The 18,934-nt window shown below is 48.6% G+C and overlaps 1 protein-coding gene across 2 annotated transcripts in view; it reads left to right on the top strand.

Moving 5' to 3' along the window:
- SNW1 (SNW domain containing 1) overlaps positions 1-18,934 on the top strand; it is a 300,010-nt gene that overhangs the window by 204,381 nt on the left and 76,695 nt on the right. For both annotated transcript variants that reach the window (XM_069637912.1, XM_069637913.1), the window contains exon 10: positions 17,830-17,971. In XM_069637912.1, coding sequence (XP_069494013.1) covers positions 17,830-17,971 — 142 coding nt within the window. The remainder of the gene's footprint in view (positions 1-17,829; positions 17,972-18,934) is intronic.

Genomic DNA, 18,934 nt, shown 5'->3' on the forward strand with positions numbered 1-18,934 from the left:
CAAGCCATACATCAAAAATGTACAGAAAGTACTGTATAATAGAAAAATTATGGACCTATTACATGACCAGTGTTGAAAAATGAAAATCCTTTTATTTTCGTTTGAAGCAGCCATTCTTATCTGCATGCTTCTATTTTTAGGCTTTGGCCTTAAAGGTCTCCTCTAGAAGAGTGCCACCCTCCTCGCAAGAGTGATTGTGGAAAGTGCTCTGTAGACATCCAACACCTTCAAGATATCTTGCTTTAAATCTTGAGTGTCCGATCAGCAGCAAGAATCAATATTCTACAGTGATCTGCGTAGGACTAGTTTGTGTGGTACTCTGCCTCTTTAAAAGAAATCGCTACCCATTACGTTTTTTTGTGTGAAATTGGGTGAGCTTGCCCTACTACCTCTTTGCCCTACAGAAGTGAAAAGTGCTCTGCTCTCTTAAACTCCTGGTTGGATCAGTTGTCATATGTGCTGGTTAGGTTTACTCTAGTCTTCCAAACAGTGTACTGGACTCTGGCACCAGATCATTGCATAGATCTGCTGCTTCTCCCATCAACTCTTTAATGCATTAAGATTTTTTCCTGGAATGCTGGATGCTTTTATTGGTATATGGTCTAAGGGCATACATTTTCTTCAATCCGCTTATTTGGATAAAAAGAAATCCATCAAAAAGTTGTAAAAACGAGAACATAACTAAATAATACAATACAAAATTAGGATAACCCCAATTAAATTAATTCTTGATCAAATGTAACACATTTATTTAAAATACAAATCCTTTGGTAGGTAAAAATAGCAAGGTTTGGTGTGAGTGCCAAAATAGGTAGACATCAAATCCTATACATAAAAAGAATACTGTCACTTTAATTTGTGATCCTCAACTTCCATGGCCATGACGCACATTTATCCACCCCAAAGATGATAGAAGAAAGCATTGCAGATTTACATGAGAAAAGCACACTTCGAGGGGATTGGGTCCTCTGACGTATTCCATATCTATGACATGTAATCACCACAGCTGTGCTGATTACATGTTATAGATATGGAATACGTCGTCGGACCATCCCATCGAAAGAACGTTACCAGGTAAGAAAGTAACTTGTTCATCTCACAGAAAGTACTTAGACTTTCTGCTAGAAATGTTTCAACCACCTATTCCTAGCCCTTGCATATAGAGGGCACAATAAACGAAAATGGACTTCATACTCTCGTACTGAAGGACAATAAGGACACCTGGTTGTGCCACCTATTCTACAATGTTATTTAAAGGTTTCTAATGGTAGGATCCCCAAACACAACTTGTTGAAGAGTTCTGGAGGATGATGGCTCTATACAGTCGAAATAATGTTTGTGCTCAAGGTGTTCCTTAATTATCGGATAAAAGGATGGTAGGCCAATAAGTCTCTTTTCTGGATGTATTGTTTTTTACATTTCATTTTACGTCCAGCGCTGGCCCTATACAGAGGCTCTAGGAGTGCTTAAATGCAATTCCCTATATGCTTTCTTGGCTACACCTTTTCGTGTCTTTCTAGTTATTGTTGCAGGTTTGTCCCAAATATGCATGAGCTGTAATGTTTCAGATTTCCTCATGAAGTGCACTGAGGGCAAAAATTGTGCTCTGTGTTGCTTCAAGGGCTCTCTTGTACTTTAGCAATAGAGATGACTGACACATTTTAACCCAACACAGCAAGATTCCTATCTTTTCTGTACAGGCAATTCATAGGGAGCCACTTGCAGAAGCGGTTTTAGGGAAACATGTTCTCCCTTTCCCCAAGAGCAGTAATATTACATGTACCCCAAATCTCTGCTCCACAGTAGGGATGTAACGGTATACCGTTAAAGATACCGTGAACAACTTAATTGAACAATAATAACCGTCACATTGTTTATACCGTTATACCGTTCATACCATAAAGTGTGCTTTTCAATCTGATTTGGAAAGGCTGCAGTAAGAAAGTGCTGCGCAGTCTTGGTATTGCACTGTTGGATGTGCCGTCAGCCAAGTAGTTTCAGTTGGAGCAGTTTTTAATGCCATTCCATAAAACACACGTGCCTGACACAAAATCAACATGTTAGCAATAGGAAGAATAGATACAGTGCCAAGAAGGAAAAGGGTCTACTTTGGGTTGGCGGCTTTGGGGTTTATATATTTATAATGGATAATGTTCTCTAAACATATGGCAATCGGTATTTCTCAGGTTCTATCATTGAATTTACATATAATAAGTCACACTGCGAAATTCACTCATCTCTGAGGGTATTCTCTGCTGCCATACCAAAGGGTAACTGATTACTGAACACCTTTTGGCCCGCAAGTAAACTAAAGGCTGTAACGTAAAGAGAGTGCGTGTGTGTGTGTGTGTGTGTGCGCGCGCAAGCGTATACTACCATCAGCTTCCATTGATCGGTGGTATGCAGGTTATCAAGATGGCAACATGTTCATCTTCGCCAGTGGGGGAGCATAAAGCCTAAATGACCACCTAAGAAAAGCTATTCAGTTTGCTTTGCCAGTTGCAGCAGGCCCCCCCCCCTCTCCTCTCCACACGTGCGTTTGGTGGAAGCAAGACATTTCAGTGGAAAGTATGTTGAAAAGCCCAATTCTGGCCCTCCGTGCCTGGTTTTTTTTGTGGTGATAAATCTGTCAATTTATGACCATTTAGAAAATATTTGTTAAGATTAGTTAACTCCACCTGCTATACCGCGATAACCATGATATACCGTCAATTGGCAAGAAGGTGATCGTACCGTCATAAAACTAATACCGTGACACCCCTACTCCACAGGTTGGAACAGAAATAACTTGAGGGGTGGCGTCTGCAGATTTTAGAAAGTTGGCGAAGGGTCTTTTACCCATACCAAGAGGCCAAGCCTATCACAGCAATGCTCTCCTGGTGCGAGTAGTTGTTACTTTGGGTGCCTGTCTGTGTCATACAGGTACCATCCATGCCCAGGAAGTTAAAATTGTCAACTTGCTCCATTATCTCCCCCACCACTGTGATTGAGAGTAGTGTCCTGTCGCATGACATATTTTGGTGTTTATTTGGTCCTGCAATCCGGAAGGGGTTGTTGAAATCAGTATTGCATCATCTGTGATGCACAGTATTCCCGTCTTCTCTACAGCCAGAGTTGGTGCATCAGCTTCAAGATTGGAAATATATGGACAGCTTAATATGTAAGGAAAAAGGGTTAGGGACATGGTGAGAAATGCATTACTCCTTTTCCACACCTGCATGGTGAGAAATGCATTGCTCCTTTTCCACACCTGCCACACACTTAAATAGGGGAGAAGTGGTCTGTGAACAATTGCTTTATCACTGTCACTATCTGTTGAGAGACTAAAAGCCTTACCAAAGTTTCACACAAAGTTTCACACAAGCGGGCACTGTATGAAAGGCTGATTTTCAAATTTATGAAGAGCAGGTATAAGGCATAACTACTCAGAATCGAGGCAAAAGGTTCTGGTGTTGGTGTCACACCTACTACCTCTGGAACCCTACCTGTAGGATGGAGAGGATACCCATTCACCATGACTAATCAGGCTTGCAACACTTTAGCGATATAGGGCAATAATTGGAAGGTTCTCTCTAATCTTTTAGACAATCTCTGCTCCATTCCCGCTATCAGGCAAGATCATATTAAAACTAAATAATTTGACCAATTTGGCTTGGAAAGGTGAGCACACTACCATCTCTCTCCATCTTTTGTGTATCAAGGGCACTCTCGATCTCGGCTATTGAAAGGATTTGTAGGGAGGAATTGCAGGAATTGAAAGCTCCCAAGAAACACGAGCTGGTGTTTGAGTACATCCGTAACATATTCAGCATAGTCTCGGGAGGCTAGCTCGGTGGCAATGCGCTCGCCTTGGAAGCAAGATGACACAGAGCAACAGAAGTTCGATCCCTTGGTCCCCGCTTATAAACCTCTGGGTATTCAGCGCATTGTAAACAACCCATCATATCATATATGTTTTTTTAAATGACTGTACCAAGCCTCTTTGATCGCATTACAATCCTGTGCCATTAGCCCTTCGGTGGAGCCCTTGACAACTGTGTTCCAGAAGTCACTTTTTCCTTAAAGTCAGAAGCTACTCTTAATAGGTCCAAATTCTTTTAAATCTTTTCCTTTTTGTTTTGTTTAATCCAAGCTTTATAATTACAGCTTAATTGTCTAAATACACAGGTGTTGGGTTTTACACATTTCCTTAGCACTGCCCTTAGATAATCTTTGACTGGCTTTACACTCTTTGTCAGACCAGCGACTCATTTCTAACGGCTTCCCTCTTACCTGATTGTCATCCACAGTGAGATACAAGATTATTCAGACATTTCTAGGTGTCTATGTCAAGAATATCTCTAACAGATGCTGGGGAGAAGATTTCAAAGAATGGGAGACAGTAGTTATACAGAATGCCACTTCTCCAGCATGGGGTCTGGCATCGATTCACATGCTCATGAATATTCCCTGTCGCCAGGCTGGGAATCCTCGGTAAAAAGAAAAAATCAGTTTGTTTTGTTTCTGAACTGTCTTTCTACTAATAACCAATCACTGATCTCTGGGTCATACTGCCCCAGCCAATGACTGCCCTCTACCTAAGCCCCTCCTCTGGCAGCCATCTTCAGATTTTTACCGCACGTTCAAGTGTTGGGAGTCCTCGTGCTGTAGCTCTCGAGCTTTTACCACGTTTTGTGTTTTTTGGAAGAGTTTACTCTTATATTTTTGGTCAATCAAGCCTCAAGCTCCACCGATTGTACTTCTGATCAACAGGAACCCGTTTTTGGAATTTTCTACGCCCCTCAATGGCATCTTTTCGTCGAATTTTCCACTTCTCAGAGGATTCCAGAAGATCTTTGAGGCCTACCCTGCGTGGACATGGCCCAGGAAAAAGGAAGCATGACGCCTGTTGGATCCAAGCTGTTCAGGAGCTGCCTTGGATGCGGACTACAGAACGTCTTTGAGGATGAGCACTCTCGGTGCCTCTACTGCCTTCACAACAACAAATCACACATGGAGAAGGACTGTGCGTTTTGTAGGAACATGTCCGAACGGACAATGAAGGATTGTTGTACTCGACTCACCAACTGGCTGGAGGGGAAAAGCCCAGCAGCGGGTGAGAAGAAGAAATCAGAGCGGTCTTCTAAGACCTTTGTGGTGCTCCGGCGACGGGGGCCCAACAAAAGGCAAAGCACAGCGAGTCCGCGGGCACCGGGAGCGCCGATCGGTCGGGCTCCTCGGCTGCCAGACAGGGCGCAGTATCCCTGACGCCATCAACCATGAGCCAACGCTCTGGCTTGGTGAAGAGGAAGTCGGAGAACCCGGGTAAGCTTCGGAAGAAGCCCCGGTTGATCCTGACGGAGACAGCCGAGGGGGAGTGAGGCGGCGCCCGCCCCCCAACCCCCCCCTCCTCTACCCCCCCAAGGCGAAGGCCTCAGGCACGCCAAGTGAAGGCCCTGACTAAGGCCTCGATTGAAGGAGTCGTGGCAGCCCTGGCGAAACCTACAGAGGCTTCCCCAGTGGAGACGGCTTCAGGGGCTAGAGTTTCTCTGCCACTCTGGAGGGAATCTTCTTTTCTGCCTATCGAGAAGACCCCCGTGAAACACCAGCAGGAGAAAGAGGGGGGGCATGGTTGCCATAATGGACACGGATACCACCTCTGAGGATGAGTTGGCTAGCGTCCAAGGGATCCGGGACAAGAAGTCAGAGGAATCCCGGGCCCACGGGAAGGATCCCGAGGAAGTGAGCAACGGAGGAGCCGACAAGGAAGGTAGGGCCGCGGAGGGCCCCACGCCCCAGCCAACGGTCCTGTTGCAGCCGGTGCCCGTACCAGGGGACAATTCAGGAGCTATCTTGATGGCCACAGGCTCTGTGTACGGAGATAAGGACAAGGATGCCCTTGCCCCACACCGATGACCCAGCTGAGCCTGGACTGTGGGGGAGCCCACCTAAAGAAGCGGAGACAAGTCCATCCTCCCCCCCACCCCTTCCAGCCTTCACCCCCATCCCATCCTCCGAGGGATGAGATGGGAATGGAGACGGCAGGGATGGACGACGACGGTGGTGATGATGGTTTGGACCTCCCATCACCACCTCCTCGGGCCTTCCCCTCCACCCCCGGTGAAATTGGCTCCTTCCAGGTCATGATCGCCAGGGCAGCTGAGCTCTACCAACGATGGGAGGCGAAGAGGAAGACTGTCCTCTCGGTCCCGTTTCTGGATGACATCTGGGACGAGGGGCTGGCGCTCCTGAAGAACCCGTCCACGGCTCCTGCTAAGAGAGACCGGATCCTAGTTGCACCGGCGTGGCCGAGGCAGATCTGGTTCCCGGACCTTCTGGACATGTCAGCATTCCCACCCCCCCGGTCAAACTACCGACGGAGGCGGATCTTCTCGCCAGGGAAGGAGGCGCCATCCTCCATCACGACCCAGGATTGCTGAACCTGCAGGCCTGGCTCCTGCAGCACTAGATTTCGGAGGGTACGATATCCCGGCGGACTGCAAGCAGGTGCTTGCAAAGGCAAGGGCGTATGGACACAAATGTAAGAGGTTCTCTGTCTGGTGCCGTGCACAGAAGATTAACCCTCTGTGGATTACGGCCCCTCAAGTGCTGCCGTACTTGCTGTCGCTGGCCAAGGCAGGGCTGGCGCATGCCTCCATCTGGCGGCTATCTCCCGCTACACCAGAACTCTGGGGCGGTCATCTCTATGGTCTCGTCGCCTGGTGAAAGAGTTCATGAAAGGACTTTTCCGATCGTTCCTGCCGGTGAAGGCTCCGGCCCCGGCATGGGAGCTCAACGTGGTGCTGACCAGGCTCGCCGCCATTCGAGCTGCTGCATTCGGCACCGTTGAAGTTCCTGTCATGGAAGACAGCGTTTCTTGTGGCCATCACCTCCGCACGACGAGTGGGAGAGATCCAGGCCCTTTGGAAGAAACCACTAGGTTTGTACTGCGATTACCAAACAATGGGAGATTCATCATACCCCTGGGATACTGGTGACCCAACCAAAAGGGTGATGGACCCTCTATACGAGAGGGGCCACATCAAACTGGACCAACATAGGCCAACACGCTATGACAACCAACACATAGTTTATATGACAAGATTTTAAATGTATTCCTAGAAGTAAATTTAGCTGGCTGGTCAACAAAAGTTCTCTCATTCCAAATGCGCATTCCTACGTTAATGACTGTAGTGAGGCGCGAAGCATGTTCATAAAAAACCTGGTTATCCAATATAGCTGGATAGAGATCTACTCATAACCCCAAGATGTGATACAAAGAACAGACGGCCACAGCAAGGCCGCTACTGCATAGATAAACTCCTTGTCAACATACGACACATCAGAACTAGCACAGTGAGCAAAACACCCCTTAATCTTAACAGCACACGAAACCTCCAGAACAAAGGAACACAGACAAACCAAGCTAACCTTCCGAAGCAAGCACACTCGTGATTCTAAACCCCCCACCCTCCCACCAGAGAGCACAAGTTTTTATATGAGGAAGATACTGTTGTAAACCTACTCCAAAAACAACATATAGCACACCCATGTCCAGCAGACCTGTCCAAAGAATACAACCGACGAACAACCTCACTCTTCAAACATCTTACTCAACACACGTTCACTGACACAAAAATACGGCAAAATAAATACTTCAGCCCATCACAACTTAGTCAAAACTCTACATCTTTCAAACCTGCTAAAACAAATCCACAATGTACGGATTCCCCGACAATCCTCTGGTTATTTTATGGGAAAACATAGACCTTCTGGAAAACGCCACCAACCATCTAGAAAACACCTCTGCACTGATTCTAGTTGTTCTCCAGCTTGGGGTCTGGCATGGATTCACATGCTCATGAATATTCCCCATCGGCAGGCTTGGAATCCTCAGTAAAGAAAAAATCAGTTTGTTTCATTTCTGAACTGTCTTTCTCCTAACAACGAATCACTGAGCTCTGGGTCATACTGCCCCCAGCCAATGACTGCCCTTTTCATAAGCCCCTCCTCTGGCAGCCATCTTCAGATTTTTACTGCACGTTCAAGTGTTTGGTGTCCTCGTGTATAGCTCTCAAGCTTTTACTGCATTTTTTTGCTTTTTTGGAAGATTTTTACTCTATTTTTTGGTCAACCTTCTGATTAACCGGGACCCGTTTTTTTTTTTGTATTCTTCAGCGCCCCTCAAGGGCGAATTTTGTCGAGTTTCTTCGTGGAGACTTCCAGAAAATTCTTCAGGCCTACGCTGCGTGGACCATGTCGGAGGAGAAGAAGGATTCAGCCGACCCCTTTTCAGACTTTGCTCCGACTGCGTCTTACAGAATGTCTTTTCGGACGACAAGCATTCTCGGTGCCTTTACTGTCTGTACCCAATGGCACGTGGAGGAAGACTGTGCGTTTTGCAAGGAAATGCAGCCCGCACACTCTAGGATCGGCATTGGCGGCTCAAGGAATGGCTGCAGCATGCCTCCTCTGCTTCCAAGAAAGCTGAGCAGTCCTCTAAGACTTCTGAGGGCGCCCCTCCCACAGGGGCCAAACAAAAGGCTAAGCACTGCAAGTCCACTGTCACCGCGAGCACCTTTGCGATGGGCTCCTCGGCAGCCAGGGCAAGTATGGCGTCTCCAGCTTCAACCACCAGCCAACGGCCGGGCCCTTCGTCCAAGAGAAAGTCGGGCCATCCGGGCAAACCCAAGGAGAAGCCCAAGACCGACCTGCCGGAGAAGGCCAAGGGGGAGCGGGTTGCTGACCCTCCCCCCTAGAGAGAAGGCCTCTGGGTCATCCAAGGACAAGGGACCATTCCAGTCCGTGAAGGCCCAGGTACATTCAGCAAATGCCCAGCCTTCCATCGAAGGGGTAATGGCGTTGCTCGCTAAGATTGCAGTGGCGGAGCCACAGGACGCAACCCCAAAGGTGAAAGTGACCCTCCCCCAGGAGAGTTTTCCCTTTTCAGCCCATAGAGAAGTCGCCAGAGAAGATGCCAGTCATTTCCCCGAAACCGTCCCCTGGTCACGGAGAAAGGGGAGAGCCCAATAGTCCTCCAGGGCACGGATATCTCCTCAGAGGAGGAGCTTACTTACATCCGGACCATCCAGGAGGAGGTGAAAACCGAAAGCAAGCCCTACTACAAGGGTTCCGACGAAGGCGCCGATGATGAGCATACAGTCGACGAGCAGCAGCACGTCGAGGACCCGAGCGGCCACCTGACGCCCCAGCCACCGGTTCTGCCTCCTCCAGTTGCCACCCCGCCTCGACAGCAACCTAGAGACATCTCAGTGGACATTCTCTCGGCTTTGCATACTCTGGTCTCGGCGATACGGACAAGGATGCATGTTACCACCCGAGGCGCCGACACTGACCGGGGAATACCGGCCAAGAAGAGGAAGGTACAACCTCCACTTCTGTGCCATACTTTGCCTCCCTCGCCCCCGCAAGGGATGAGACGGGCCCAGACACGACAGGCACGGACGGCAGCGGGTTGGGGGCACCTCTCGTCTCCACCTCCTAGATCCTCCCCTCCTGACGAGATTGGCTCGTTTCACGCGATGATCTCCAGGGCTTCTGAGCTCTTCCAGCTGTTGCCAGAGGAGAAGGAGGGCTTTCTGTATCAGTGCTGCGAGGCAAAGAGAAACACTGTCCTTCCGGTCCCACTGCTGGATGTTATCTGGGACGAGGGCTTGGCTCTCATGAAGAACCCTTCCACGGCCCCGGCGAAGAGGGACCAGTATGAGAAGTATAGGTTGCCGGACTCTGTGCCCAAGTGCCTACGGACTCGGCCGTCCCCAGACTCTGTAGTTTCAGCAGCAGCCAAGAAGTCTTTGAGCTCCTTCGGCGGCCTCCACCCCTCCGGACAGTGAGAGGAAGAAGTTAGATGCCATGGGACGAGTCATCTCCTCTGTGGTGACTACCAACAAGGCTGCCAACGCTCTCGCTATCGTGGCTCGCGACGACCGGGAGCTGTGGTTCAAGATCGCTCCCATTCTGGACTTCCTTGCCGACGACAAGAGGTCGGAAGTATTGGAGATTCTGCAGGAGGGCAAGGTGGCGTCGGCCCACGCCATTGCGGTGGCCACGGACATCGCTGAGACGGGGTTCCGCCAAATGGGCAACAGCGTTTGCCTTCGTCAGAGCTGGCTTAAGGCCACCAATTTTCGGCAAGGCGTTCAGTCGAGGGTGTTGAACGTGCCCTTCGACAGGGACAATCTATTCCGTAAGGCTGTAGATGAGTCTCTTCAAGCCATCAAGGCGGACATGGAGACGGCTCCTGCTTTGGGCACGCTTCAACATCGACAGCCATCCTTTCGGACCTCAAGCAGCAAGTCCCAAGGATCCTCCAAGGGTTTCGGCGGAGGTTCCTTTTCCTACTGCCAACCCTCCTGCTCTTCGGCCTGGGAGAACAGGGGCTGCTCCAAGAATTTCAGAGAACGACCACGTCGTTGCCAGGGTCCCCAAGCTGGCCCTTCCACACCCAAGCAGGATTGAACCTGACTGTGGTGTTGGGCCCCCACCTGTGCACCCCAGTGGGAGGCTGCCTGGTGAAATTCATCAGCTTGTGGAAGACCACTTCCACCGACCAATGGGTGCTGGATGCTCTCGCCCACGGACACACCCTGGAGTTTCACCAGAGGTGTACACCCATACCACCGATGGCCCGGCACGAAAAACCACATCCCTCAGCTGCTGCTGGAGGTGCGGGCCATGCTGAAGAAAGGCGTGATGGAGCTTGTCCCAAAGAGGCTCCGGAGTGTACTCGAGGTACTTCCTTGTGAAAAAGAAGACCCATCCTAGACCTCCGGCTAAACAAATACATTAAGTCCCAAAGGTTCTGGATGGTAACTCTTCAGCACGTGCTGGGACAGCTCGAAGAGGGAGACTTTCTGTCGTCGCTGGACTTGGAGGATGCTTATTTCCACATACCCATCCACAAGGCACACCGCAAGTTTCTGCGCTTCGTGGTTCAGGGGAAGCCCTTCCCTTCGGATTGAAATCAGCGCTAAGGGTTTTCAGCAAGTGCCTGGCGCCGGTGGCGGCGCGGCTGCGACTGCAGGGGATCCACGTCTACCTGTATTTAGACGACTGGTTCATCCGGACCAGCTCGACGGACAAGGCTGTCTATCACATGGCGAGGACCGTCTGCCTCCTGATGGAGCTGGGGTTCTCGGTGAACTACGCAAAGTCCTGCTTGATGCCATCGCATGACACGCTCTTTCTGGGATCCCGACTCAATTAGTTGTCATGCCTGGCGTCACCGTCAGAGTAAAGGATAGCGATCATCTTGGGCATGGTGCAACGGCTGTTAGCACTGAAGATCGCCCCGGTGAGGATCATCGAGTCCCTGCTCGGCATGATGTCGTCATGCATCTACCTCGCCCGGCTATGCATGCTACGGATGCTTCCACTACAGGAGTACTCGATGTCCGTTGGATACAAGTGTTGGGAAGCTTCCAGGACAAGATCATGCTCGACAAGAGCTTCCGTTGGGCGATAAGGTGGTGGAAAGTTCACGCACATCTGTCCGGAGGTGCGGATTTCCAGACCCCACCGCACCACGAGACGGTCACGACAGACCCCTCTCTGGAAAGTTGGGGAGCTCACACCGGAAGTCTTCACACAAGAGGCCTTTGGCCACCGGAGGAGAAGATGTTGCACATCAACGTGCTAGAGCTGCAAGCAGTGTTTTGGGCCCTCAAGTCCTTCCTTCCATCTCTCAAGGGCAAGGTGGTGCGGGTCTTCACAGACAATGGTGAAGACCCGCACCATGGTGAAACATCATGGTGACCTCAGAAATATAATCCAGAGGCCGGACGGAGGGTACAGAAAAAGGAACAAAGACATGTTGTTTCTCATCAGGAAGCAGAGGGGCACCAGATCCTCTGTGCTCTCCAAAGCGGCGCAGGACTTATGGCACTAGGCCGTAGCCCAGGGGATGTTCCTCATCACCTTTCATCTGGCAGGAGTGAAGAAGACAGCTGTCGACTCTCTCAGCAGGGAGCTGCGCTGTTGCCACGAATGGGCGCTTCGGCAGGACCAAGTGGTTCTCCTGTTCCGCTGATGGGGCAATCCCCAGATCAATCTGTTTGCGACGGCGACGAACATGAAGTGCATTTTCATTCCCCTGGGACGGCCTGTTTCTGTTTGCGTTCCCTCCATTGCTTCTTCGACTCATCAATCAACTCAGACTTTCCCAGTGCAGGATAATCCTTGTCGCACCAGCGTGGCCGAGACAGATATGGTATCCGGAACTTCTCAGCATGTCAGCTTCCCCTCCAGTCAAGCTTCCAGTGGTCGCAGATCTTCTCGCCAGTGAAGGAGGCGCAATTCTACACCACGACCCAGGATCGCTGAACCTGAAGGCCTGGCTCCTGCAGTGTTGGAGTTCGGTGGATATGATATCCCAGCGGACCGCAAGGAGGTGCTTGCCAAGGCCAGGGTATAGTCTATGCTAAAACGCTATGGACATTAATGGAAGAGGTTCGGCAGTTTGGTGCCGTGCACAGATCGATCCTTTGAGTCACGGCTCTGCAGGTACTGCAGTATTTGCTGTCGTTGGCCAAGGCAGGACTGGCCCATGCCTCCATCAAAGTTAATCTGTCGGCTAGCTCCTGCTACACCAGATCTCCAAGACGGACGTTGTTGTGGTTGCACCGTCTGGTTAAGGAGTCCGTCAAAGAACTGTTCCGTTCATTCGCGCCGGTGAAGGCTCGAGCCCAGTCGTGGGAGCTCAATGTGGTGATGATTAGGTTCATGGGCCCACCATTCCAACCTATGCACTCGGCTCAGCTGAATTTTCTGTCGTGGAAGCCGGTGTTCCTTGAGGCCATTACCTCTGCACGACGGGTGGGTGAGATTCAGGCCCTGTCCTGTAAGCCACCTTACTTGATTTCTCAGCACCACCCTTGTGTCATGAAGACGCACCACTCCTTCATGCCCAAGGTGCCGTCAGACTTCCATCTCAACGAGCCCTTGGTGTTGCCTGGTTTCTTCCCGTCGCCTTTGTCGCCGGCTAAGAGGACTTTGCACTCGCTGGATGTGGCTAGAGCGCTGAAGTTCTACGTGGACCGCACAAAGAGTTTTCGGAAGACATCACAGCTGTTTGTGAACTTTGGACCTGTGAACCAAGGGAAGGCCCTCTCGAAGGCTTCCATTTCCAGATGGCTCTCCGGCTGCATCATGCACTGTCACCCGTTGGCAAACCGATCGTTGCCCGGCCGTCCGAGAGCCCACTCAACCAGAGCGATCACTGCTACCACAGCGTTCCTGTCTGGTGTGCCCCTGCTGGACATCTGCAGAGTTGCTACGTGGAGGTGGACGCACACCTTCACAAGATTTTACTGCGTCAACCGGGATTCCAGGGAGGAGTCTAGAGTCGGCAAGGCAGTGCTGCGCAACCTGTTCGCTTGAAGGTGAGCCTGGTGAGGAGGTAAGAGATGCTTAATGTTGAGTTGTTGAAATGCTTAATTTTGAGCCTTGCCACCTCCCGTGGTTGTGCATGTGTGTACTGCTGTGTATTTTTGTATTCATGAGCATGTGAATCCATGCCAGATCCCATGCTGGAGAAGGAACAAGTTACTTACCTGTAACTGTTCTCCAGCATGGATCTGGCATGGATTCACATGCGAACCCTCCCTCCAACCCCTCTGCGGCTCTTCTCTTGGTCCTACTGCCACTTTACGTGCTACCAAATCTGAAGATGGCTGCCAGAGGAGGGGCTTAGGTAGAGGGCAGTCATTGGCTGGGGGCAGTATGACCCAGTGCTCAGTGATTGGTTATTAGTAGAAAGACAGTTCAGAAATGAAACTGAAACTGATTTTTTTCTTTACAGAGGATTCCCAGCCTGACGAAGGAGAATATTCATGAGCATGTGAATCCATGCCAGACCCTTGCTGGAGAACATAGTTACAGGTAAGTAACTTGTTCCCTTCTTGTTCTCCCCGTGCCAATAGTTGAGTACAACACCTTGTCTTTTCCCACTAATTCTCTTACCACTCGCCCCACCTTCTTCACCTACAGATTCAGGAGAGAGTCTGCAGACTGCGCTCTTTTAATGTCCCAATAATTTATTGTTGAAGGCAAGGTCTATGGCCATTTTAAAGCAGGTATATGATGCTCAGCATGGGTAGGTTTATGCTGGGTTCACATACCAAGTCTCATGAAGACATACATTTGAGCATTAGAAATATAATTGTGCCAATCAGTGTTGTTCATTTGTGCCCAACTCTGCCAGATTACAAGAAAGTATAGACTATTCCCCTGTACACCATCTTGGCCAGAGTTAGATGACACAAAGGGAACCAACCCTAACACATCTGATCTGGTTGGAGGCTCGTCCTATTAATCTAGCTTTAATTAAATCACCTTCTGGTCACTCCCGAAAGCCCCCTGCAGTGTTTTAGCACAGGTCTCAGTAAGGTATTAGCTTCCTTAAGACTCTTAAATGTTCAGTGTTCTCCTGTAGTTCGTATTGATGAAGCTCTCTAGTCTTTATTCTTTAGATTCGAGGGGTCCTGAATTCTATTGCTATGACCCCTTCTGGCAGGGATTGCTGAGCAACTAGGATGCTAATCACATCACAGGCCGTATTATATGGTCTCATGCAGGTTATATCTCAACTGTGCCATAGATTAGATAAGAGAGGCATCCTTTCACATGCTTCAACCAGTGAATGCACTGGTTGAAGGCGAGTCTCCGCTTCTTATGGGCACCTCTTCCTAATTTAGGGATGCTAATCATGTATACAGTAGACACATCCCTGTTGACAAAACAAAGGGCTAATGGCTGGAAGGTTTAGAATTAATCTTTAACCTCTGGCAACTGCTCTCTGTTAGGTAGAATTTTCATTTCTGTGCCAATTCCCTTTAACCTTAGAGATCACCAGCTCTTTTGCTGGACTCTGGGCTTTTTAATTTGTACTCCTGAGTAGGACTTTTTTCACACTCCATGTGTTTTCCTGCCTATGATTTTCTATGTGCTTTACTGTTTTATGGAGTCTGGTAAACTTCATAGGCATCTGCTTTTGCATTGTGACACACAGCACCTTTTGTGTAGTGCCACTGAGAAGTCCCTTGGGCTTCCCCTAATGTTTAACTACATTTTCTTGGGTGAACTGCCGTTCCCAAGAATAGTAAGATGACCCCTATCGTGCTTATCTTTACATTATGGGTCCAGCAGACCCCCCCACCCTTTGTGGGGTGCTGGGGTTTTACATAGTAATTCCTTTAACCCATTCCTCATGTAACATTTTTGTTACACTACCTCACTTGAACGTCTAGTGGTATTGGTTTCTATTTTAATACCTAGTGACATGTATCTGCAGGCTGATGCCTCGGATGCAGTGCTGCACACAAGGGGGACTGTTTTCCCAAAATGACCCCTGTCTTTTTTTTTCGCCATTTCTTGTTAGTTTCCTCTAGGCTTTTACTCTGTTTGCATCAGGCGTGAGTCTTTTGTGTAGTTTGCCTTTGGCGGGCTTCAGTGTGTCTGGTGAGGGAGGGTCCTGAAACCTCCCTGTCCTTTGTCTCCAGGGGTGCCTGAGTGAAACCAGTTCCAATTGGCCGGCTGGTTGTCCTGGAGGACAGCCACCCTGCTATGTGGACAGTTTAGGGCTGTGAATGAATGGGAACTTGCGTAAAAAGCGAGGTTTTTGGGAGTAAGGGCATAGTCAACCACTGGAGGACAAAATCTGAAGCAGAAGACGAGAGAAGACTCCAGACGCACCCTCAAGGACCGCCAAGTGCCTGGTGAAGCCCTGTAGCTGTGCTCACCCTGTTTTCGAATCGACAGGGATTACCCATAAAGGACCACTTCCTTCCTTGGTGGGACCAGCTAGTCTCGAGAAAAACCCTATTTTGGCACAACTTTCCAAAACTGCAGAAACTCAATACCCTGGGTACCTCCACCACTTGTGAGTGCATTGTCCGTCGAAGTCCGAATCCGGACAGATCTTGGTGGGCATCCAGAGCAGAAGCTGGAAATCTGCGTCCACAGCCCCCCTCACCAGAGTGAGTCCAGGATCAAGGAAATCGTAACCAGAGCTTTTTGTTCATTAGCACTGAGAAAAAGGCACCAAAACAACCAAGAGACGATGAATCGCCGAAAATCCATTGCTGCAGAGTCCCTCTATCTCGGGTGCTGCCGCAGGAGCCCGCCAGACGTCCTCCCTTTCGTCACCACGACCAAGGACCAGGTACAAAGGTCTACTGCATTGCATCTTGAGGGCAACCAGCTGGAACACTTTCTTCACTTTCAAGATACTGTGGGGCTTGGGGTATTGTATCCTTTTGCCATTTGGGGTGCTTCCTATCCTTGGGAGTGCGATTTAACCCTACACTTAGTTGACCTCAACTTATCTGCATTGGCCTTACAGCTTGTGCTTTCTAAAGGTGACTCCTTGAGTTGCTGTGATGTCTCTTTTTGAACGCTGACTATTTAAGAACAATTTTCTAAGAAGAAGAGCATCAGAACTTTGACTTTGTTCACTGACATGTTCTGGACCTGTTGACTTTGGCAGTGCGTGTTCCCTTGCAGGTTTTAAATGTTGAACACTTTAATGCTGGGGTAATTGCCTGCCTGCATCTCTTTGGGAGAATCTAATTGTTCTTATATCCTATCAGCATGTTCTGATCTAACCCTAACCTTTCCTTCCTTGAAAACTCAATATTGCAAAGGTGATATATAAATGCTATACTAACCTCAAATGACGTCACTTCTGGGTGCTGGAACAGGTGTACCATATGAATGATTTACTCACCTGCTTTATTGTTCACTGTTTGAATTGAATCCTACCTTGGGATTAATGTTACAGCTAATTGCTGCTTTTTATAGAATGCTTTAAATATCTTTGTGCATAAATAAATACATAGTTTATTATATAACAAGTGTGTAAGTGTTTAATTGGATACTTGTATTTACTGGTTTCGTTTCACAGCTCTACAGCTCACATTACCCCTCTTAAGGTAAGCCTGTCACACTACCAACTTGTGTAGTGCAGGCCTATATTAAAAGGTGGGTTACCAATACCAAGGAGATAAGTCTTGTGTAGTCCCACACCAGTTGGACTGCACAAATTGTTACTTAACACTCTGCGCAGTTCTCCAGACCATCGTTCTTCGCCTTCCTAGCCGTTACAGAAAGGTTACTGACCATTTTCAAATCGGGCTTGGCCCCATCCTAAAAGCGTCAGTCCAGCCCGAACTGCTAGATCACATCCCTCCAGCACAAGACCACACGCAACCCTGTTTTTGCCTGATTGGGCGCCATCGGTGAGGTGTAGCTTGGTCTCTATGCATGCTTAAGACTCTTGCATTCAGTCTTCAGGCCCATTCTGATGATTACGTCCTGTCATGGGTACAGTTATTGGTCTTCTGGTGGGTCTTTGTTGCATGGCTGGTAATTTTGTTTGGTTTTCTTCAAAAATCTAGGCAGTCTCTCTTGTGAACTGCTATTTTCTTAGCATTCCCAGAGCAAGGTAAGATGAGGACATCTGCGTCCCTAGCAGTGTAAAGGAGTGGATGGAATACACCCTTTATTCTTGCATTTGGGAGCTGTTTGGCTCATAACATTAAAATGTTCTTGGCTGTGGAGCTGGGGTTTAACTGTTTTAGCAAAGCATGGGGTGCTGGTGAAATGGATTCTCTAGTTCTTTGTACACAACCCTGTTACTGTTGTGGTATCTGCTTTGTCAATAGATGGATCGGGAATTGTGACATTTCTTTCTAAATACTAACTTCTGAGCCTCAAATAACCTTTGTAGAGGAACATACAATATTGTTATCGTCACTCCCAATTATTGAACTTCTTTTGGTGGCCACGTTTTCATACATAATGATGTGATGCATGTGTTTGTCATACCTTTAGGCTCGTGAGGCTGTGGAGATGCGTGCTCAGGTGGAGAGGAAGATGGCACAGAAAGAGAAGGAGAAGAAAGAGGAAAAGTTGCGCGAGTTGGCTCAGATTGCCAGAGAAAGACGAGCTGGCATCAAAACCCATGTGGAGAAAGGTAGGTTACCTGCAAAGCCAGGTAGAGGATGTAATTGCATGTAAAGGGCTGTCGTCGAAGGTAAGAGCACGTGGGCATAGTAAATATGAGTAGGTAACAAGGAAAGAGTTGGCATCAAATGTCATGTGAGAGAAGATCCTATGACTGCTAGCAGACATTGGGGGATAGAGAGGAAGTATCAAGAAGGGGCGAGTAGGCATCAAAATAAATTAAAGTATACCTAATCACCCATGCGCAGGGAAGAGCTTGCACCACGGTTAAGAAAGCAATCATAAAGGAGAGTTGAGCAGATGTCCAAATGCTCATGTCGACACACATGTCCAGTGCACAGCTGTGGAAGGAGAACCGGAATAAGAGAGGTTTCGCTTTATAATCCTAATTTAGAAATGTAAGCCTTTTTCCCCGTCCAGACATGGGGAGATTGGGTCATCTGTCGGAGGGAAGAAGCTTCAGGGAGAGGAGAGAAGGCTTCGGAAAGGAGCAGTGCCATTATGAAAAGACAGCATGTATCTGAAACCCACATGCATCATCAACATAAAACTCTCCCCATAGAGATCGTCCTGGACTTTATTTTGTAAGGATACTAAGCAAGCTTACTTAACCCATTTCATGGACAGTCATGCATTTCAATCTGTATTTCTAAAATCTGGTATTTTGTAGGTAGGTAGAGGATTGAAAAGATACATACACAAACTTAAAAAGGTACATGCACAAACACAGTGTGGGTGCTTCTTAGGGAGAATTCTCAATTCTGTGTTAATTCCCTTCTCCCTTCTACCTTAGAGACCCTAAGCTCTTTTGCTGGATGTTAGGCAGAATTGCATGCAGTACCCTCTGGGACCACAAAACACAATTAGGACTATGACCAACCTTTGGTAGAAGTCTGTACCACGCAGTTTGTTGGTAGCGAGCTGAGTAGCCAGGCGTATTCCAAGAGTGAATGTGAGCAGTACAAGTAGTTAC

Source organism: Ambystoma mexicanum, chromosome 14 (assembly GCF_040938575.1).
Source record: "Ambystoma mexicanum isolate Mex_15411 chromosome 14, UKY_AmexF1_1, whole genome shotgun sequence".
NCBI lineage: Eukaryota > Metazoa > Chordata > Amphibia > Caudata > Ambystomatidae > Ambystoma > Ambystoma mexicanum.